Genomic DNA, 22266 nt, shown 5'->3' on the forward strand with positions numbered 1-22266 from the left:
ACAGCCTATCCATACTTCCCTACAACCCTGGGATATTGGCGACCAATAGAACTCTCACCGGGATGTGTCAGGCCCACTACCGAACTCCTGGCATACTACACGGCTTCCTCCCTTCTCAGAGGATATCCTTGCCATTCATCACAATGTGATGGCTAAGGATCTTGCCAACGAGCGTATCCGCTGCATTTCGCTGCTCTTTATAAACCAATTGCGGACAAACTCAGTCTTGATATAAGGGCAAAAAGCAACTAGGGGAGCTATCTAATTGTATCGAGCATATGGCCGTGCGAAAATTCCATCCTATTTGCTTCGGACTCTATCTAAACTTGCCATGTTTTCGAGGTTCTATAGGACCCTTCACATGGAAAACACTATAGAGCTATACGGCACCGGTGTGGAAATTCAGCAGGGGTGCACGTTATTTGTCAGTTTGGTCATATATTGACCCTTTTGAAAAATGGTACATCAATAAATCAGTACATCAGTACATATCTACTCAAGGTCCCCTTATCTTCCACCCAATAACGTAGGTGATGTTCGAGAATATTTCGCATGGACTCGCTCCACGTTTTTGAGCGTGTACGTGTACAACATTACGACGGAACAGGTTTGACTCGTAGCAAAAGCTTCGCATAGAGTATTTCACGAGAAAACACCACTGTATATAAAGTATGCTAATCTCCCAGAAAAATAGTCAAGGAAATCATAGATAAAATGAAAAGTTACATAGTTACAAGGCTGAAACTGAGAAAGAGGCACGCTGGTTGCGAATTCGAAACTAGAACGACATATGCTGGTGTTCTAGTCATGGAACCGCCGGTTGACGTTCTTACCAAAAAGCGTCTCCCTCACGACAGGGAGGGCATCGATTTCGAGTAGCCGCAGTCGTTCCTCGAAAGTGTTGTTGATTTCGATCTTGCCTTGGCCACCAACAATGACCACTCCGCCAGCGCTAGAGAAGAAGTGCGTTAGTAAATGGAATCGTAACGCGGTGGTGTGTGACAAGGGCTTACTTGTCGTCTGGCAGCGACTCATCCTCGTTCAAGTTGACCTTAACTTCCTTACCAACGGTTTTCTTGAACTCCTTCTCCGCTTCACCGATCGCCTTATTAATAGCATCCTTATCCTTCTTCCGCCCACGAACATCCACGTTCGCCTCGTTCAGAGCATAAAGACCTTCCAGAATCAGGGCCTGCAACACAGCTTGGTACTTCTTGGCGTCTTTGGAGGCGATGTTCGAAATTTCGCCACGGGCTTTTTGGAATAGATCGTCCAGGAGATCCTGGCGAGAGGAGAGGACACGAAGACGAGTGCGGTTGGCGAGGGTGGAGCGGGTGATCTGTTGGGACATGGCGGCCTGCTTGAACTTCTTCTCGTACTGGGTGTCGATTGCGGCAGTTTCCTGGCGGACGAGCTTGGATTTCTCAATGGCGAATTCCTCGTCGGCCTTGAGTTGAATCTCGCGACCTTTCTCGAGAGCTTCCTGCCGGATGAACGCAGTCATCTTGCGGAGCTCGCCCGCCACCTGATCATTTCAAGACTGTATGAGTTTGGGGATACCACTGCCTTTCACACCGGAGCTGCGCCGTACCTGATCATCCGAGAGAGCATGACTTTGTGACATTTTGCCTGATATTATAGATTGCGTCTAGAGCTAGGATCGACGATTTTGGAGGACAAGGAAGGGGAGCTGGGCGCGGGTTGAGCTTGGTCTGGAGTGAGGTTGGACAGGTCAGCGTTGGGTCCTGCGGCACGGGCGTCGACGAAGCATGTGGTGCGGTCAGAAGGGATTCAGCATGGGGGTGCATAGTCACCTAGTTCAGGTCTATAGTATTATTTCCCAGTGTTGTGAGAGGGGAACGGGCGGAATGATGGGGCAGAGGACGGCGTGCAGTCGGGGACGGATGCTCATTGCTTAGTCGGTTTGGAATTGGATGACTTGGCGGGTTAAACTCCAGACCTCCCGCCCGCAACCATGAGATCACTCCTCCTCCCCATCTCCTTGGTCTATCGCTCTCCATACTCTCGTTCCTCTTATCCTTTGCAACTTAGAAGCTCTACATTATACCAACATGGCCAACCCTCCTCGCCATCTCTTCACTCGTTCTGTCTGACGCCGTGCGGTACCCGAATTTAGTCCTCTCCCCACTCTGTATCCAATGCATGAGGATACCCCGTGATGGGCAATCTTGGTGGCCTGTCGCCGCAGGGGAGTGTCGCGGTAGGTTCTATATTGGAATACAATATCTATTATCTTTCAATCGCTAATGCGATTTCATTATTCAGATCGGGGTTCTTGTCGGGTTGATCTCGACTAGCCTCCAAGCGATCGGACTGACCCTCCAGCGCAAGTCGCATATTCTTGAAGATGGAAAACACCCATACGAATCACGGAGACCTCCCTACAAGCGGCGACGATGGCAGGTATGAATGAGCAGTGAAGCCTTTTGCTAGTTACAGCATGCTGACTTCGTGCAGCTGGGAATGTTCATGTTTGTTGTTTCAAACATCGTCGGGAGTACAATCCAGATCACAACACTTCCGCTTCCTGTGCTTTCGACGCTTCAAGCAGTCAGTGACCCGGATTCCCCAAATGCTAAGCTTAACTAAACTCCTTCCAACAGTCGGGCCTCGTCTTCAATACCATTTTTGCTACGTTGATCCTCGGAGAAGCCTTCACTCGATACTCATTGATCGGTACCCTTCTGGTGTGTGGCGGCGCAATTCTGATCGCGGTCTTTGGTGCTATCGGAGAGCCAGCGCACACCCTTGATCAACTCCTCGAGCTTCTCCGTGGCTGGGGATTTATCCTCTGGGTGGCCGCGACAGCTGTGTTGTCAGTAGTCATTTTCGCCGGATCGAAACTCCTCAAAGCCATCACTTCCCCTCGATCGAAACACCCTATACTCCGAAATTCGTATACACCACACCTGAATATCACGCATAGCCGTGTCCGTCTCATACGTGGGTTATGTTACGGTCTGATAAGCGGCATTCTCTCTGCCCACTCGCTGCTCTTAGCCAAGTCGGCCGTGGAGTTACTCGTCCGGACAATCGTGGATCGCCATAATCAATTCAATCGCTGGCAGTCGTGGATAATTCTGCTTTCTATGATCGGACTTGCTCTCCTGCAATTGTATTACCTTCATCGAGGTTTGAAGCTTTGCAGTACCAGTGTTCTCTACCCGTTCGTCTTCTGCATTTACAACATCATCGCCATCTTAGACGGTCTAATATACTTTCGCCAAATGTCCCGGCTCACGGGCTTCCATGCCGGACTCATCGCCTTAGGTACAGTAGTCCTTCTGGCCGGTGTCCTCTGCCTATCTTGGCGATTAGAGGACGTTGACAGCCATGCACCCATAGCAGCCGCCGGTCCATCCCAAACGGCCATAGGGCCCGGAATGGCCGCTATTGACGAAAACACAGAATCTCCTCTCAGGCTGGAACTAGAGGATGAAGAGAACCGCCTCGGAGAACGAGAACCCTTGCTTCGCTCAACCAACACCTTCCATGAATACCACCGCCAGCGAGCACCTAGTCTCCCATTATACTCAACAATGTCCAAACGAGCCTCCGCCTCCTCCAACCTGGACCCAACTTCCATCTGGGCCGAGTTGGATGACTCTGACGTGGAGGCAACAAATGACACGGGTGCACGATCGTCCCTCCTCACCAGGTTCTCAGTCGACCCAATCCAAAACCGCCCGCGGAGCAAAAGCAACGCGCCGCGTCTCCCATCGGGCTGGGGCCCACGTCGGACTCCCCACTCTGTTCACGAGGCTCGCAACAAACCTAGAAGAACATCCCTTTCGGGCACCGAGCATGCCCTTCTCCTCCCCAAACGGCGAACACCAGTCCAACCCGCAGCTGCTAATAATAGAGACCAACAACCCGCCTCCACCGGATACGGGACTTCCTTCGACACTTCACACAATCCACTAATTCCTCAAGAATCAGATCAACCGCAGTACTCGGACACCGCCCGAGACCGTCTCCTCGCAGGCTCGAGGAACGCCCTAGGGGTTTGGCGAACAGGCATACAGTACCTAGCTCGTCTAACCGGGACTAGTATTCAGAGAAGGCAAGAGAGAGGGGAGCCGCTAGCCCGTGAACGAGAACCACCCGACCCGGAAGCAAACCCAATCAACAGGCATGCGCCAGACCAGTAACACCTACCATGGAGTCGTGGACCCTACATGTCCGATCTGACCTGGCGCAGTCTCCGCCTTTCGCCCTTTATTGTTCTGAATACAGAAACACAAGATATGTATAGTACTCCAGGAATTTATTATCAAACATCATGGCATTTCCCTATATATTCTGCTTTATGCCTTCCGCTTTCTTCCTATGCTTTATCTACACTATATACCCGATATATCTACCTTTTTAGGAGTGGGAAGAATTGGCCTCAGAGATGTTGCTGAGTACGGGCTGTTGAAGAGCTTTATAATATAATACCCATTCAGTCAATGTAGAATCATATGTATTTCTTTAAGAGTTGCATTTGTAAGAGTAGTCAAGGAAAGTCCAATTTTCTCCATACCATACATGACGTGTTTATCATATCGGACACTCCCAAAACAACTTGGAGCAGAGCCATTTGCCTCTCTCCACGAGTGTCTCCTGCTGCCTGAGCTATTATTCTCCACTTGCCCGCAAGCCAGTATTGTATCGAGGAAGACAATCATCTTGGGAGGAAGGCAATCACTCATCGCATAGGGGAAATCGAGAAAGATAAGAGAACAGAGATAGGTTAGGAAATAAAGAGCACGACAAGCCGCAGACTATTGAATCAAAGACAACCACATTCGCCGTTAAGTAATATGAGAATAAATCAAGACGAAAAGGCACCAGAAACACCGCATCTTCCCCCTCGTCTAGGAAATGATTATGAGGTGACGGACAGTAAGATCAAATAATAATATCGAGATCCAGGTCAAGGTTGCACATAGCCTGCATCGATCAATCACCATCCCGGGCGCTCATGTTTCTTTCTCTATTTTCTTTTTTTCTGGGATTTTTTTGACCATTTTCGCGAGGGAAAAGAGGGGAGAGGGCGACGTCATTAAACGGGATAGATAGCAGAGGGAAAAAAAAAAATATTGCCAAACGCCGTAATTGAGTATTTAGCGTCCTGCAACATTCAGAGCCAGGCGGCTCAGGATATACACAGGTTAGGTTATGGGGAAAGGTTATTGTCTTGCGTAGGTTTGTTATACAACGAAGACCGGATTTAGGGTAAACAATCGTGGATTCGCTGGGTATCAAGATAGGGCCAAGAGAGTGCGCGATTGCGCAAGAAGAAGCTATATGGATTGCAACGCAATCTACGCTTCTCCATTTCTCTAGGTGGCTACACATGCGTAAGTTTACGCAGTGGGTTGATGCTGAGTGGGCATCCGGTTGCCAACGGGCATTCCAGGGTATTGCCCACCAGCCTGCTGCTGTTGCTGGAGATTTTGATAATAGGCCATTTGCTGCTGTTGCTCGTTTGTCATGTAGCCTGGGTGCATACCCGCAGGTCGAGGGATACTCGACTGCTGGGCATTGACGTTGCTGTGGCTCACATCTTCGGGAGTCTCAGCGGGAACATCGGGGGCATCGACGCCATTTTCGTTGGCAGTGGGGTCGGGAGCGTTGAGGCAGGCCTGGGGTTCAAGGGACGTCAGTCTCGTGCGAAGAAAGTCGGCCTGGGCAAAGACTCACCTGGATAAGGTTCTTTCCTTCGGGCTTCGTCACCAATGGCTGCAGCTTGGGAGTTGTGAAAGTGTAGACGAGACCGGTCTCGGACACGACCAGGAGAAGGACTTGGGTTCCAGTAAGGACGGAGAGTTCGTATGCCTGTTACGCGACCGCATCGACATGTCAGTGGGAATCCAACAATACACGTTCTCGGGGTAAAGGAATAAAGATGACGATGTATTTAAAGAAAAGGGACAAGATAAATGGTAGATATCGCAATGCAGGGAGCTGCAAAGCAGATGTTGTGAGGCTGGTACTCGAGACGCGGATGTACGCACCTTCTTCATGATACCCGCCTTCCGCTTGGAGAACGTAATGTGGCGACGCGACTTATCCTGGATGAACTTGATCTCAATCTTTCTGCGCTCGCGACCGGGCTTATCCTCGTCATCATCGTCGTCGTCGGCGCTCATGCGAGAGCGCTTGGTACCGCGGTTGTCAGCGGCGCCGTTACCGGCGGCCTGTTGCAGCTCGTCCTGAGTGGGCGAAGGGTTCTCCTCACCAACAGCGGTGATGTCGGCCATGATTGAATTGAAATGGAGGCGACGAGAAGAATTGTTCGGATCGAGTCGTCAAATAATAAAAGGAAGGATCTGGGGGACTTGAGGACAAATGCCCAAAGAGGAATGATGCTTTTGAGGGGAAGGGAGGATGACCAAATCGAGTAACGCGTTTGGCTTCGCAGGGTTTGGGTTCAAGACGAGAGAAAGAGGGAAACGGGGAGAGCTGGGAAGTTGGTCGAAGAAGGCAAAGTGCCGGTGCAGAGAGGAAGGCGGTGTCTCACGTGTGCCTTACAGTACGTGACTGCCCCACCGCTTGTCACTCTCCCCCAACTTGGTTGCCTCGCCTTCACTAGCGACCAATTTCCTTGACACTACGTTCCCTAGAGTCAGAGGACGAGTTACTCAGAGATCCCCTTCGTCCAGCTCCAGATTTTCCTTCCTCCCCCTCATAAAAGCTCGAATCAGGAAGCAAGAGTCGCAGTGGTGACAAGTGCACGGCTGGAATCCGGCCGGTACTAAGTTTGTCCAGACCTTCTAGTGGGGACAATCTCCTCTTGGCAGCGCGCATTATTGGATCAGTCGCAGTGAGGTATTGGAGTCGTGATTTGCCAGTCGCCCATTCCCCACCAATACCGCGTAATATTACCGGTACTCCGTCCGACGGCCAGCGCCCTCGTCCAGCCCGCCTGTCCATCGCTCCAGAAGTCCCTAAGGCCCAAAGGCATGCCTGGAGGATACTCTGGACATTGGGGCCAGAGGGGGGGAACGACTCTCCAAGCATGTCTTTCTGATCTACTAGACGGCTGAAACTATCCTTAGTCTTCACCGAACACGGACACGGTCTCGTCCGCAACTGGACCAGAATAGCATGTAACCTGTGGAGTCCCAGCATACCAACCTCCTCAAGCCCACCACTTGGAATCACGCATCTCTAGCCTAATCAACGAACAGAGGTGATCAGTGGGTAAGGAATGCAGAGGCTGGCCAGCGCACCTGGATCACAACGGCTCACTGTTGGGGACAGAAGTACCTTGCTTCGGGAGGTGATATCCTCTTTCCGCTGTCTTGCAGTCGCGCAGGAAGGGAGTCGTTGGCCAGCAGCTGAATGAACTGGTCGTACGGAGTACAATACACTGTCAGTATTCACGGACTTTGCAAGTGCAGCCCCTAGCAAACCTCCCATGATTGATTTAGATCGACAAAACGGACTAGAGTCTAGACGAAAGGACAAAGTTCAAATGACTGCTCCTGACTCCTGAGTCTTGTGAACCCTGAAAATCGAAATCCACACCACTATAGGATATAGGCAGCGATAGTTGATCCAATAATTATCAGCCATATCGGCAATATCCATGCCAATAAACCTCTAGTCGGTATCATTGTCATTCTACCCTGCATCGTCACAAAGACCAGCACGAGACGCACCAAGTCGGCTAGGGCTGGCTGGATTCTGAAAGCCGAGTCCCTCGTGCGAACTTGGGCATGGGTCACAACTTTCGTCAATAACGCTCCAACCGTTTTCTTTCATTCTTTCAGCCTTATTTCCAGGAAGAAACAGTGCGCGTCTCCATAATCAAGACAACCACCAGATTGAGCTAAATACGTAGGAAGTGCTGTAACTACTGAGACAGCTTTCAATTGAAACTCCACTTCTTGCTATCTCATCAAGGCGACTGAGACGGTTTCGTTGGCTGAGAGAAATATATTTCGACTAAGCTCATACGTATACTCCAAATTTCGAGTTGCAGCATATTATATTCAATTGGCCAAGTTGTCGGATGATGATGGCCATAATACTAATGAGTCAATGACAACCCCGCAATCTCAGCATTACAGAATTTAAACTGTCCATAAAACTACTGCGCCATTTCCCCGCATATACTCCGGGGCATTGAGATCAATGGCCCAGTCGTATATCCCCGGCCGGTGTCAGAGAATGTGCGTGATGTCGCCAACACTTAATATGAAACGTCAGGCTGAAACAGTCAACCCTAGCACCACGTGGAGTAAAAGAATACATATGATAATATATAATTTAGTTATCATATTAGCCGTAGTGGGCAACGGTATCCTAACTATAATAAGATCTAGACTTAACTCATCATATTCTTGGGAAATGACAATGCGCCAATGACCAAGGAAACAAAATTCTATTTTTACATATGCATGCAGTGATAAAAAGCAGTTCCTCCCCAGAAGTAAACGGCAGGGACACAGAAAGGTCGCTTGTGAGCAATGTTGTTGGTTCAGAGAATAGACTCGTAGCTTGAAACAGACTGCGCCATCATATTTCGCCTAGACAACGCCGAGTAATAGCCGATTGAAAATGTGCGTGTCCAACTTCGGTAGTGGTTTGAAGCGGACGTTCATTTTCTACCACTTCATACATGTCGTCCGTCTTCGTTGTTGGTAAGAAAAAAGGGAACAAGAATAAGAAAAAAAAAAGGGTTGGAAATGAGAAGAAGAGTAATGAATGTTAATAATGTGCAAGAAATGAAGGCCCTCACAGAGTCCAAGGTCCAGCCTCGGGATGTGCCGCAAGTAAATTTAGTGGATGTTGACAGCAAAATCCCTAACACCAGCACCACCGCCACCCTTGGGACCGAGCCACACGATCTCAATGACACTGTGGCCTTCATCTTCCTCACGCACATACCACTGATGAACATTGTCGCCAACGACAAATGTTTCCCGCAAGAGCCACCTGTCCTTGGTAACTCCAGGGTGGTCCTTAGGGCGCAGAGGTCCTAAGCGGGCTTCGTAGCCTCGAGGGTCTTCCTCCCATGTCTTCTCGGTGTGATCGAAGTCGATCGCATCGTCGGGAGTGTTCTCATCATAAGTATATTTGACAAGAGAATACCCGTTGGTCAAAACCCAAAAGGTGCGGATAGACTTTCCGGTGGCGTTGTTGATGATTTCCTCCTGGTCAAAGACCCAGCGACGAAGGATAGATCGGCGACCAGCAGCCGCAGAAGCGGAAGTCATCTTGACGACATCTTTAGTATACCAGCTGTTCCAGTGGTGGAGAGATTCGATCTTGCGACCGGATTCGTATACACCATCGACATCACCTTGCATATCCATCTGGTATAGAGACGGCCAGAGGGTCAGGTGAGTATCACCAAATCTCTGGATACACTGCCCAAGCTTCTGGTCACCGGGTTGTTCACCCCAGGACTGGCACTCATCGTAGTAGGTTTCGAGAGTATCGAGCAAGGGTTTGGAAACGAACACTCCTGCTCCTCCGAAGGCAATGTGGCCGAAGTTGTCTACCTGCCAGCTAGCCTCAGAGAGGGCACCAATGTAGTGCTTCTTGTTCACGTCGAACAGTTTCAATTCGTGAGCGATAGTCGGCAGGGAAAGGAAGAAAGTGTCATCATCAATCCAGCCGAGCCACTTGGTTTGGGGTCGCTCAGTTCGGATGATCTCAGCGAAAGCCTGGACGAGACCGAAGTAGCGAGCAGTGAAATCCAGGGGCGACTTGATCAACCTCAAATCGAGACCACGGTTACGGAAATAGGTCTCCTGCTTCGCGATGTCGTCATCGGAGTTGGGAACCAGAACAATAACACCAGCCTTGGTGTTTCCATAAGAGTACAGAAGAGAAGGAAGCAAGCGGTCCAAGCGATCGGCAGATGTGGCCAACCCGAATAGTAGTTTATCCGTCTCATCCATGTCATGGTCGGCGGCGACGTCTACGTCGATAACTGGCGGGCAGGCCATCCCATCTTCGTGGTTAGCTGGGGAGATGACCATACCACGTTCGAGAACGGTTGTAGGAGGAAGGACAGGAACGCTGATGTCTTCGAGCGACTTGAACTCGGTCTTGGGAGGCAGGAAGTTGGGGCGGAAGTAGGCCCGGGTGTAGTTCTTGCGGAGGATCCACTCGTTGAAAGGCAGAGGCGGCATAATGTTTTCGACCTCGCACTGCTTCGAATTCGAGTGCGAGTTCGACGTGGGTGGTGTAGGCTGCAGTTGAATCTGCGGAGCACCAGACGAGCCGACCCGATCAACGGGGTGTCTCAACCGCATAAGCGCTTCGCGATCATATCGCTGGATGCACCAAAAGAAAAGACCTATGGAGAATAGGGCAATGAGGGGGAAAGCGGTTTTCAGGCGAAAGGTCGGCATTTTGCGCGGAGTATTAGAAGTGTTCTTCAGCATGAAGAGGTTCGAAAAAAAAATCAAGTGGTTGAGAAATGTTAGAGTCCGAAGTATCGAAAAAGCATCGACCGGAGAGAAGACAAGGGCTCTCGTTATCGTTGGAGGGTCAGGGACCAAAAGAGTGAATGTGACGAGTGAGGGTTGTCAAACAAGAATATCAACGAAGGACAGGCGGCGCCGAGATTTGTTGCCTGGTTCACAGATGGATTATGTCTGTGAAGTCAACAAGTCGAGCCGCGCGGACGAAACGAAAATCCAGGGGGAGCGGCAGGTAAAGAGCACAGCTAGACGTAGGCCCTGAGTGTTGGATGGGCAAGCCGGGGTGACGAGGAGGGTTTGAAGTGTGTCAAAGACCTCGAGTCTCTGGGGAGAAGAGAAGAGGGAGAGAGGAGCGAAGAACGAACGAAGTGGAAGAGGGAAAGTTGATGAGGACGTGGTGGCAGGAGACGCAGAAAAGGCGACAGTGGACAGGCGACCCCGAGTGGGAAGCGGGAACTGAAAATGGTTACTATTTGGACCACGGGGCGGTAAATTGATCTGCAAAATTACACTCAGCCTGGGTGACGCGGTACTTTCAATTTCATCAAAGCTTCGATCGATCAGCAGAGCAAGAGAGCGAGGCCGTCGCTGTTTATGATCCTTGCCCAACCGTCGTCGATGCATTTCCCCCTCCCATTTCGACACCGATTGTGGCCGGAATAATCGCATACTGTGCGCCTGGCTCTCTGTTTGCGATGCCGATCATAGACGGAGGAATGTCGTGACTCGTGAGCTCAGTGGATGCAGCAAGTCCACAGGCGCAGGCACAGTCCTCCAGTGACGGATCCATATGCGTATTTTTCACCTGGACCCTGCCAAGTGGCTTCTCGCCGTTCTCTACAGTCTACATACTCTGTATAGGGATTCAATTCCCATTCTCTCAGGGTGCTATGGCTACTCCGGGAGACTCCGTCGTTTGTGATACTTACGTCAACGAATGCTCCGTGCGCTAAAACTCTGGTCGACACCGTAATTGTTCGATATCTCGGAGTCTTCGGGGATATAGGGTTGGCACATCCAAGTCATGGCCTCATGGAACTACCAGTCATTGGGTCGCCCGGGAAAGAGCACGGAGAGAATGCAACCCCAGACTGGATTGTCCATTCAGGCAGGAGCAGCAGATCAAAGCATAAATTGTCCACCCATCAGAAAACAAACAGATATCGCAAGGTTGTGCATGGCATGCATGCGTCTTGAGAAATGTCGATGTTTCATCCTCGGACTCTCAAACTGGTGATCGTCAAGCCCTGGAAACTGCAAACGGGGGGTTGAAATTACGCCACTCCCGTTTTTTGCATTCACCAAGGCGGTGGAGTGCATGATATGCTATTCTTATTCAGTGTGGCTCGCGGAATGTTCGAGTGGCGGCGTCTTCTATTTTTGTTTGCCGTATTCAAGCTGCAGTGCTGAATCTCGGATGCCTGAGGAGCTTTTGCGTCTGCGTCAGATGTCGCCGTAATAAAAATAACGCGGTTCAGCGAACCTGTTGGCAGCTTGGTGTGACCCTTGGATGCAAAAATTTCGAGGAGGAAGCGCAATCGATCGGCGCCGCCTCCCGCCGGTTGGGCCATTCAGCGCGGAGCTCCTGAGGGATTGTTCCAGTGGTTTCCTGTGGTTCTCTTTGCCTGCCCCACGGGCCGCGTGTCCCATGCATGGCGTCTCTCCTGAGACTCGACAGAATCAACACGAAACACCTGCTGAGTGCTGACGACTGTGTACGGCCGCGCTGTTGTGACCAGATCTCCAGCTTTTATCCAGGCCTTTCTGGACTGGGCTTTGTCCGCTCCCAAGCTTTTGTCGTGGATCCGCGTCGCAATCTCTCGCTTGGCTCTCGGAAAGGAGCTGAGGTCTGCAGAATGAAGTGAATTTACGCTTGCTCACAGTCCGACAGCGGATTCCACCCTCCTGCTTCGGATGTTGTGCTCCTGCCTGTATTCACAGACTCAGCGCTCACCGATCCGCGGTATTTTCCTTCAGGAATACGCTTTTCCTGCGCATGGATCGCCTTTGCTCTGTCGACTGGTCAGCCTCAGATTACAGATGGCAACATTTCCCAAGTGTCGCCCCAGCAGTGGAGGGTGATCTGCACGGTTCAGCTATTAGACGCGCAAGACAGTCGACGCCGGTGATCCAATTATGTCCACCGAAGCCACATACGTAACTTTGTATCAAACGTCCGCCAAATTGCACGTACTCCGTAGAGACTAGAGAGGCCCTTCAGATCAATTCGAGGCATACGATTGTTCAAAGGCAAGAATGGGAGGGGGGGGGCTTTTTCCTTCTGCTCTTGATATTCGCCTCTAGATAGAGACCAAGGAAAGACCGACGCTGCAGACCCTCAAGTTAATGAGCGGACTAACCCGCCCACAACTTAAGGTGTCTGTCTTTCAAGCCATCAACTTCTATCTCGACAGCCTCCCGTTAGACTGCCCTGAACTGAATCAACCGACTGACAGGGCAGGGTCCAGGTTCTGGAATTGATGGCCCTCGCCGATCACTGGTTTCTTGAATCTCGACCCATCGCCAACAGGGGCCACAGTGCCACAGGGCTACCAAGGAAGCGGTTGAGACCGCCGGGCTCACTGAGCGAAATCTACATTCTTGCGGATGACAACATCTTGTTGTACACTTCCCTGCTTTTTCCAGGTGAGGAATTGGACTGCTATCGTCAAGTACCTTACGTGGACAAGAAAGCCAAGCTCGCCATCCAATCCAATCCGAACCAATCAGCCGTCCCAAAATAAGCGCCTCTCCAGCTCTCACGACCAGACCCTTTCAAGGGGCAATTACGCACGTTACTTCGAGCCACGGAGATTGGACCTAAGCAACTGCCAACAACAGACAGCGAAATACGTATTTCGAATAACCATTTAACCAGTAGCTTATCGAACAGTCCATGGTCTTGGATCTTTCAAAAGCAAGCAATAATGTTGAAATTTTCAACTCCAACCGCGTCTATGGGGTTCTCTCTTAAGCGAAATTACAGACGATCATCATTCATCAGGCACATTTTTCGAACCTTCCATGAGATTAAGATAGGGGAAATTGCCCAGTGATTGGCTTATGACGCGATCTCTCGCCATTACGGCTAGAGATTATGATATTTCATTGCCCGTCTTCATAGCTTGCTCCGTACCTCGCTTTGCTCGAACCTTGATCGATTTTACAAAAGGCAGAAAATAGGGGTTCATGACATCCACCTACCTATCCAATCATCGTTTCCTTGAAGGGTGGAAGGGCATCCACTTCCCGTGCTGTGTCCATTGTCTGCTCCGGTGCCGCAAGGCCCGATTATTTTGAAGACGTTGACTTGGACGGGTACCTGCTGCCTCGGAGAATCTGAGATCGCTATGCCGAAGGGTCGGGCAGGGCAGATCTCAAGACGGAAGATTTGACAACAACTCGGCAGATCACTAAATCTCGAAGAGTCGATGCCTACCGTGTCGAAAAGTCGAGACTCGAGAATCTACCTGGAAAATGTTAGGTGTTGATCATCCGTCTAAGTATGAAATCTGTGCATCTGGCATCTGGCATACTTACACTGCCTGCCTGAATGTGCAGTACGCATACACTTTCCCCTTTCACCCTGGAGTAAGACAGTATACGTAGCTTGATTGATTGTATTATTGTTGAATTATTCTTCAAACTGCGGGGAGATTCTGAATCAGACCAACTAGATGCCTTGCCGGCGCATGATGGGATGATAGGATGATGCCTGTAATGAATTTGTGATTATTGTGTCAAGCTAAAACATATCATTGGGCGGGCATACATCGAGTAAGCTGAGGTGGGATGATGGGGAGATTTTATCGAGTCATCGACATGCCTTATTGAAGGATTGATTACGCACACCAGAGACAGAGTTTTGTGAAGTCGAACAATAATTGAAAATTTATACGAATACGTAAAAAGTAAAGCTATTTACAGCCCCTTCGCATTGTTTGCCCGCAATTCAACGGAAGGGGTGCGATTATTGACAGATGCACTGTCGCAAAGTCTACGTCAAATCATTCATCATCATCGTAAGCCTCACGATCCTCGAACTTCATAAACTCTTCGGAAGAAGCCTCGTCTCCCATGATGGTGGTCCAGGCGTCCTTCACCAGATCGATGGTGGAATCGTCGAAGGCAAGGTCTAGGCTCGGCGCAGGGAACCGAATGACGTTGCCGGACACGACGTTGGCGGGGCGTGTTTCACCCCCAACGGCTGCTCGTCCAAGCTGGGTGTAACGGAGGGACCATAATACCCTGCCAGCCGGCTCCGCACCGGACTGGAGGAGTTTCTCTACGGCACTTTCAATCAAGGATTGCCCTTGCTGTCCCGGGATGCTGACACTACCGTACAAAACACCTGTTGCACAAACATTAGCATGTCACAATGCAAAAATTGGCGCGAGAATTTGGTAACGTCAAATGCCATGATCAGTTTCGTAGAGTTCTCAACAATGCAATTTCAGGCAATGTAGATAAGTTTTTGAAAAAAAGTCATCACAAGAGGGGCATGATAGAAAAAAGATAACAAGAAAATAAATGGAAACTTACTTTGGCCTGTCGGGCACTCGGCAGTTTCGCTAGAGTGGACGGATATGTAAACAGAGGGAGATTCGTCAGTAAGACCGAGTGATTCTGCCGGAAATACTACAACGGCCCCAGCAGGGATCGGACCACCCTCTGCCGTGACTGGGAATAAACCTGCCAAGGACGATGATACGATTGAAATCGATCGTGAGACTTTATCGTAATCACCCGCGGTTTGGCTCTCTGGGGGGAAATCCCAGTCAGATCCAACCACCCACTTTGTAGAGATGGCTTCACCGCTGAGTAATCTCAACTGAGCGCGTGAATCGTCGGCCCCGTTTTGCTCGGCTTGGCTCAACGACTCAATCCCAGAATTCAAGACGTATATACCGCCGCCAACAGCAAGAGCGCGACATCCCACTTGGGAAATTTCGGATCCACCACCCCATTTCACTAAAACACTTCCGAATCCTGGGCCAAAGACCCCGATTGACGTCAAGTGCCTTTGGATGCGCGGAACAGCATATTGGGCTACAGTTCCCTGTCGTGGGGCTTGTGATAAGGAGAGCGAGAGTAGGGGATCGTAAAGCTCCGGTGGAACCTGAAACTTCGAGGTAAGGTATTCCGAAAGAGGCTTGGCCGAATCCTCGTCTACCAGAGTTGATTGCTCTTCAACTGGTGACTCCCGGTTCAACTGATTTTGGCCGAGATGCCGAAGAAATCTCATGAGGGTTCTCTTTGACTTCATGCTTATAAAGTCATCCGCAAAGACATCCTCACGACTGCTAGGAACTCTGTATAGATCCTTGGCCCTGTCAGTCGTTGGCTTATATATCCACCAACTCCCAACGGCTTGAAATTCAAGCTGACGATAGACCTTGGATGACACCAAAGTCGGCACCAATTGAGACCTGGAGTATATAACTTGTGGCGACAAGGAGAGTGTATAAGTCCTAGAGGAAGACAATCCCGAACCTGACCCAGATGGGCCCGGTGTAAAGACAGTAGCATCCTCAAATGGGAGATGAGTGGTATCTAGCTTGTAAATATCGCAGTTAGCAAGTGGATCGAATATCAACAGAGGCAAATCACACCTTTGTTTACCTCCAAAGCCCAGTCTTCAGCTTCTTGGAGGCTCAGGGCGGCTTCTGGGCCACCATAATATGGATTTTTATCAACATGAAGTATCTTTTTACCTGACCGAGAAAGAGCTCTGTTTGGCGTGATATTAGCCAAATGTCGAACCGTAACAGGAAGCGAACGTACAAAGCTAGAAGTGACTGGGCAATGCCAGTACCAGAGATTGTCACATCCCACTGGGTCTCCTCCAGTGACTCCATTGTAGCTAGCACCTAACTAGGGTCAGAGCTGTGCGTTAGTATCGCTTGTTGTGTAGAGCAGTTGGCCCAGCTAGCATCACGTCGGCTGGCTAAATACTATGCGCCCTTGGAAAGTCCTGTCACTTATTCGTGGTGGCTGATAAAATCGTTTGCCCACGGGCGAGACGCCGTGAGAAAAACGAAAAGAAAACCTGAGAAACCCACTGAAGAAATACAAATGGAGTCGCTAGATCACGTGATATAACTAGTTGCAGCTGGTGGGTAAGGGAGGGACAGAGTTGGTGCGGACAGAAATACAAAGGAGAACAGAAAGCAAACTTCAAGGATAATATTACATTGTCGGCCTTTGTCGAGATAATTATGCAATGTTTTGTATAGTAGTAGCTTTGTGTCCTCAAGCTGCCATGTCGACCTACAGAGCTCAATATACGCTATCCTGAATTCGGCTAGATCGACTACTGCGGCACACTTAAATGACTTTTTCTCCCGCAGCACAGGCTCTTTCTTTCTACACACCACTCCTAGTGCTCTGCATAGCCAGGCTGCCGTCATCTCCGTCGCAGTTTGCCTTCTTCGCACAAACCTTCATTGGCTTTGTCGTTTAGGAGTGGTAGATAGAATCTTGTCACTCTGTATCTGCTGCTCTGGATGGAAACATTTGATGGAAGCGGTTCGTTTGTAGTGACACATCTCTATTATAAGCTTCTATATTGCTAGACGCTAGATGTATCTCCTATCATCGAGACGGCAATCTAAGCTTAGTAGTCGGTTCGACGGTTACCCATATCGCCCCTGACTCTGGGTTTCTAAGCTGGACCCTGTACCCCCAAAGGTCCTATTCGACGCGAGTGTTATAGCCAATGCGGCCATGGGTTCTCGCATCTAGCTGATAACCTGATCGTTGTCCGCCTCGTGTAAGATAAATTGACAGTAGGTGGCTGTGTTCTTGCCCGCGAAATGGCGGCACCTGAATGGCAACCGTGTTGGAGCTTTCGGGGCATTTCACTCTTCGTTCCCTTCTTCCACAATCCTGGCGCGCAGGATCTTGACCTCGTCCATCGGCCGGTCCTCGTTGTTCGTTTTCACAAGCCCCATGCGCTGGATTATCCTCATCCCACTCTTTACGCGACCGAATATTGTATGTTTTCCGTCGAGCCAGGGAGTCGGCGCCAATGTGACGAAAAACTGACTCCCATTGGTATTGGGCCCGCTATTTGCCATGCTCAATATCCCTGCTCCAGTATGTTTCAGGTCTGAGCGAATCTCGTCTTCAAATTTCTCGCCGTAGATAGAACTTCCTCCCCTCCCAGTGCCGGTAGGGTCGCCAGTCTGGACCATGAAGTTGGGTATGATGCGGTGAAATATGACATTATTATAGTAACCGCGCTGTGCGAGCGTCGCAAAATTTTTGCACGTCTATGGTGATTACCAGAGTTAGTAACTTGCGCGTTGAACACCGAGTGCTGCGGTGAATGGTTGCGACTGACCTTGGGAGCATGCGAGTCGTAGAGCTCGACAGTAAATGAGCCCTGCAGCAGGTTAGAGTTTATACATAGTATCTAATCAACAGCCCTTACCATGCTCGTGTCAAATGTCACGCCTGTTGCCATGATAGAGGATGTTATCGTCAGTTGTATGTGTGGAGGGGTTGCGGTTGAGTTTGACCTCCGAGGCGGAAGCAAGAAGGCAGTACCTGGTCTTGGCATCAAATGTTGTTGTGACTGGGCGCAATGAGACTTTTTCGTTTCATCAACAAACACCCGCGACTTCAAGAATCCCGCATTCACCAGCCAATACAATAGAGTCTATTTCTTGAGACTTTAAACCGCTCGCCTGGGCTCGTCTGCCTTACAACCTGCCCTGTACTACGACAAAACTGCCAGCGTATTATGGCTGAGGTCAGTCCACTCGCAGAGCTCCTGGGGCAGGCGCTGTACCAATTCACACTCGTGAAACCGATGTTGCCAACTTACGGGCATGTGATTGCATCGGCGCTGTTTCTGATATATATCGGAGCTCATGCCTCACTCTCGAGGCCAAACTCGGCTGCCAAACCTCCTAAATCTGACAAAGATGCCCAGAGCGAGTCAGAGGAAGATGAAGACGAAGATGAAGAATGCCAAAACGACGACAATAAAAAGGAGGGACTCTCACCCGGTGATGCTATAATGTTTCCCTTGACCGCTGGTGCTACCCTTGGTGGCCTATATCTGATCATCAAATGGAAGGGAGCCGACCTCTTGAACAAAATACTCGGGTTTTATTTCTCTCAAATAGGTATATTCTTCGCCATGGCTTTTGTGAAAGATGCCCTCTCAGTTTTGAGGTCTTTTGTCTTTCCGCGCAAGTATGCATCCGGTGGGCGGACTTGGAAACCTAGACCGTCCGAACGCATCTTCTCAGTCATGACCAGTTCAGATGCTTCAAGGGCAAATGATGTGCGGCAGTCGCCTTTACCAGGAGTATTCGGCTCAATTCCATTGCCTATATTTGTCCTGAAGGGACTCTGGGCCTGCCGCGCGGCACTCTATTGGCGTGCGAAGCTTCGTGTCCATATACATCGCATTATCCATTTCGAATCCTCATTGAGCACCATGGATATCCTAAGTGCCATTTTATCTTTACCTGCGGTGGCCTACTTCGCGTTTATTTCAAAACCATGGTGGTTAACCAACTTTCTCGGATTCTCTTTCTGCTATGGTAGTTTGCAGTTGATGTCACCATCTACCTTCGTCACCGGCTCTCTCATTCTGAGCTCGCTTTTCTTCTACGATATCTACTTTGTTTACTTCACCCCTTTGATGGTTACAGTCGCAACAAAACTCGATGTTCCAGTCAAACTCTTGTTTCCTCGTCCGTCAGATCCTACTGACCCCGCTGGTGCTGTTTCTTTGTCGATGTTGGGATTAGGTGACATTGTTATCCCAGGCATGATGATGGGACTGGCCCTACGATTCGATCTCTATCTTTACTACAAGGCGAAAGGCGTCCTAAAATCACGGTTAGAGAGCGAAGACTCGGGGGTCATCAAGCCAACCTATCAGTCAGCTACGGGAGGATGGGGAGAGCGGTTCTGGGCACCAGAAGCCCGTTCAAGTGAATCTGAAATGGAGCCCCCCTATCGCGATGCCCGATCCTTTCCCAAGACGTACTTCAAGGCCAGCATTGTTGGGTACGCGCTTGGAATGACCTCAACTCTTGCTGTTATGCATATTTTTCACCACGCACAGCCGGCGCTCTTGTACTTGGTTCCAGGAGTAGTACTCTCATTATGGGGAACTGCCTTGGTTAAAGGTCAAATTCGCGAAATGTGGGAATTCAACGATTCCGAAGATGAAGGTGAAGACGAAGACGCGGACAAGAAGAATAGCGAAAGCGGCCAGAAAAACCGGGAGCCATCCTCAGACAAAAGCCGGGGACTCTTCGCTCGTATTTTTTCCAGCCCCAGTAACGGCAACGAGTCCAAGAACTCCGACAAAGTTTCTGACAAAAAGGATGACGCCGATGAGACCCCAGAGGGAAAAGCTGGTAAGACCGAGAAGGAATCCGAAACCGATGACAAGGGAAAGCCGCAGTCAGATGGTAACAATGACAATCCCAAGAAGCTGGATCTATTTTCAGTATCAATCTATGTCCCTCGCAAGGCAGGATCAAGGAAATTCGAATCTAAAGGGGATACTGCTGAGTCTGCTCCCGACGACGAACGCTGTTACGTTGGCGTCGGTAAACAGGACAACGAGCCCCCTACCAAAAGGCGACGGCGGAGTCCTAGGATAGCAGCATCTCCTCATAAATGAGCTTAGCGTGTGACGCAGTTTGGACAGCAGAGGAAGGCGTTTGACGGGCTTTTACTGGAGTTTCTAAGCAAATCATTGTGTGCAAACATACATGTGGGGTTTGATGTGTATATTAATGGTAGTATTGGCCATATTAAATGTGAAAATGCCGTAAATGTCGGTTTTTTTTGTTGTGTTTTTTTTTTAATATTTCTAACATCGTCCAAGAATTTGGTTGATATCCTCCCACCTCCGAGCGGATACGTCCACTAACGCCTTCAACTCTTTCCTATCAACAGAGAGCCCACCGTTCTTTTCCATCTTTACGATGGTAACCTTGCCGTTATCTGGGTTTTTATCAACAACAAAGCTCACTCGTTCAGCAGCTAACCCTTCTTCGTAACCGTCAGGGTCAGCCAAAATCCATCTCCTTTGAATACCTTTCCTGTCACTCTCCGCTAATTGTTTCTCCTCTTCAGCGTCGGGGATGATAACCGCTCTCCAACCAGCCGCGGCATCTGCCTCGAAGACACCAAAGGAGCTAGCGACAGGTAGACCCCGCAGCGATAGCTTGCGAGCTTCCGAAACGAGATCCGAACACACTACCGTTTCATTATCAACATCCCACCATGCACGCGGCAGTTTCGTACCACGGAGAGCGGCTAGAACAGCTGTCCAAGCTGCATCGAATGGGTTCCCTGCCAGAGAAATAATCATGATATCTATGTAGAGGACCCAGAACGCCTTAATCTCACGCGCCTGTAGAGTATCCTCGCCCGGTTGCTTTTCAACGTCCACATCCATCTGTTCATCCTCATTATGACGCTCCAGATCTTCTGGTCCTAGATTTGGTCGATCGTACCATATTTGCAGATCCTCGGGGCGGACTAGGCGGGAGCTGTGCAGTAATGAGAGGATCTGATGCGATAGAGACTGGGTTAGAGCGGCAGGAGGTGCGCCAGGTGTGAATCCTGGCGCGCATCCAGTGCTCAAAGAGAGGTTGGGCACGAGTAAACTAAAGTCTTCGATGTACGAGTTCTCCTCCTCTTCGTCTTCCTTTGACCCATCTTCGCGATCTTCACCAGGCTTGTCGGCTGGGTTCGTAAATTTCCGTCGTTTGTTTGAGTCGGAGGACGATGAGTGCGAGACACTCCATGAGGCAATATCTTCTGTATGTAGGATCTCCGCTTTTACACCGCACACGGCCGTGGTGTCGCCGAGTCGCACCACGGCGCTCCCATTTGTATGTGTTAGCGAACCTGTGTTTGCGGATGTGACACGGAACTGTGAAGGAGCGCGACCATTGGCTCGAATTGAAGGCTGTTGGCTCGATGCGGGGGGTGAGAGGTGGGCGAGAAGGTAGGCATGTGGTTGGAGTCGGGCGAACTGGGAGGGTGGGAGCGCGAGAGATGGCGGCGCGGACTGTGGCGCTGATGTTGTAGTGGTTGATGCCATCCTGTTAAAATTTGAGGGTCCAAGGTGCTGGATCCTGCTTCCCAATACTCCGCTCAATGTCAGTCGATTTGGTTTTTTGGCGACTGACAGACACTAAAGAAAATCGTTTTTATGCGGCAGAATAATGTCATGCACCACGGCGGTGAGAATGATATACGACAGGGAAGGGCACAAAGGACAGCCGCCGTGTGCATAACCCATCTCATCCGGATCTACGCCCATACAAGTCATACACTGTGGTCTGCTTCGAGTCATGAACAAGGATCTTTACTTGATCTGGTCTAGCCATCAATGGGTACATTTGGCTCACGAGCCCGAGTCGGATTTTCTACTCATTTGGTAGCCGTATTCAAAACTCGCACCGTACTTGCTTCGCGACAGTTTTTATTGTCCCTGAACAGGCTGGGCGAAATTCCGCTTCTACGGTATAGGTAGACAAACTGTTGAATTTTACATGATCCGATCAAAATACTAATACGAGCCCACTACGAAAGTCAATCCGTCTGCGCTGGAAAGGTGAAGCATTTGAAGACTGAAAAGGCACACGAGTACTAGCCGACAGGATGCGGTCACGATGTGGACGGAATGATTTGGGTTCCACTGACAAGTGCTCCCCAGAGTTGACCATACCTGATTTGTTAATTTCTGACGAGTGCAGAGGTCATTTTAAATTTTATGGTTCAGCAAATCTATATATAAATACGAGAAGGTGTCGATCCGACGAAC

The 22266-nt window shown here is 49.9% G+C and overlaps 9 protein-coding genes across 9 annotated transcripts; 2 read left to right on the top strand and 7 right to left on the bottom strand.

The window, feature by feature from the left end:
- Positions 1-801: 801 nt before the first annotated feature.
- On the bottom strand, positions 802-1624 carry VMA4 (H(+)-transporting V1 sector ATPase subunit E; the record flags this gene model as incomplete). Its single annotated transcript, XM_041700463.1, has 3 exons — positions 802-952; positions 1014-1525; positions 1592-1624. The coding sequence occupies 3 exons, from the start codon at positions 1622-1624 to the stop codon at positions 802-804; spliced, it is 696 nt and encodes a 231-aa protein (XP_041549774.1).
- Positions 1625-2179: 555 nt separating this feature from the next.
- APUU_10409S (DUF803 domain protein) lies at positions 2180-4172 on the top strand (the record flags this gene model as incomplete). The annotated part of the gene is made up of 4 exons (XM_041700474.1): positions 2180-2221; positions 2287-2424; positions 2479-2571; positions 2625-4172. The coding sequence occupies 4 exons, from the start codon at positions 2180-2182 to the stop codon at positions 4170-4172; spliced, it is 1821 nt and encodes a 606-aa protein (XP_041549775.1).
- Positions 4173-5372: 1200 nt separating this feature from the next.
- Positions 5373-6269, bottom strand: MCM1 (transcription factor of the MADS box; the record flags this gene model as incomplete). Its single annotated transcript, XM_041700486.1, has 3 exons — positions 5373-5651; positions 5710-5844; positions 6024-6269. 3 exons carry the CDS (start codon positions 6267-6269, stop codon positions 5373-5375), a joined length of 660 nt encoding a protein of 219 aa, XP_041549776.1.
- A 2526-nt stretch (positions 6270-8795) lies between these two features.
- gfsA (glycosyltransferase family 31 protein) lies at positions 8796-10379 on the bottom strand (the record flags this gene model as incomplete). The annotated part of the gene is made up of 1 exon (XM_041700497.1): positions 8796-10379. The coding sequence occupies one exon, from the start codon at positions 10377-10379 to the stop codon at positions 8796-8798; it is 1584 nt and encodes a 527-aa protein (XP_041549777.1).
- A 240-nt stretch (positions 10380-10619) lies between these two features.
- Positions 10620-11120, bottom strand: APUU_10412A (uncharacterized protein; the record flags this gene model as incomplete). Its single annotated transcript, XM_041700508.1, has 2 exons — positions 10620-10907; positions 10962-11120. The coding sequence occupies 2 exons, from the start codon at positions 11118-11120 to the stop codon at positions 10620-10622; spliced, it is 447 nt and encodes a 148-aa protein (XP_041549778.1).
- A 3338-nt stretch (positions 11121-14458) lies between these two features.
- On the bottom strand, positions 14459-16309 carry MRS6 (putative Rab geranylgeranyl transferase escort protein; the record flags this gene model as incomplete). Its single annotated transcript, XM_041700519.1, has 4 exons — positions 14459-14802; positions 14994-16004; positions 16064-16182; positions 16236-16309. 4 exons carry the CDS (start codon positions 16307-16309, stop codon positions 14459-14461), a joined length of 1548 nt encoding a protein of 515 aa, XP_041549779.1.
- Positions 16310-17311: 1002 nt separating this feature from the next.
- On the bottom strand, positions 17312-17919 carry cyp1 (putative peptidyl prolyl cis-trans isomerase (CypC); the record flags this gene model as incomplete). The annotated part of the gene is made up of 3 exons (XM_041700530.1): positions 17312-17725; positions 17797-17838; positions 17887-17919. 3 exons carry the CDS (start codon positions 17917-17919, stop codon positions 17312-17314), a joined length of 489 nt encoding a protein of 162 aa, XP_041549780.1.
- Positions 17920-18198: 279 nt separating this feature from the next.
- Positions 18199-20106, top strand: APUU_10415S (aspartic endopeptidase; the record flags this gene model as incomplete). Its single annotated transcript, XM_041700541.1, has 1 exon — positions 18199-20106. The coding sequence occupies one exon, from the start codon at positions 18199-18201 to the stop codon at positions 20104-20106; it is 1908 nt and encodes a 635-aa protein (XP_041549781.1).
- Positions 20107-20298: 192 nt separating this feature from the next.
- Positions 20299-21540, bottom strand: APUU_10416A (3' exoribonuclease family protein; the record flags this gene model as incomplete). The annotated part of the gene is made up of 1 exon (XM_041700552.1): positions 20299-21540. The coding sequence occupies one exon, from the start codon at positions 21538-21540 to the stop codon at positions 20299-20301; it is 1242 nt and encodes a 413-aa protein (XP_041549782.1).
- Positions 21541-22266: the final 726 nt, after the last annotated feature.

The sequence above is a fragment of the Aspergillus puulaauensis genome, chromosome 1, assembly GCF_016861865.1.
Source record: "Aspergillus puulaauensis MK2 DNA, chromosome 1, nearly complete sequence".
Classification (NCBI taxonomy): domain Eukaryota; kingdom Fungi; phylum Ascomycota; class Eurotiomycetes; order Eurotiales; family Aspergillaceae; genus Aspergillus; species Aspergillus puulaauensis.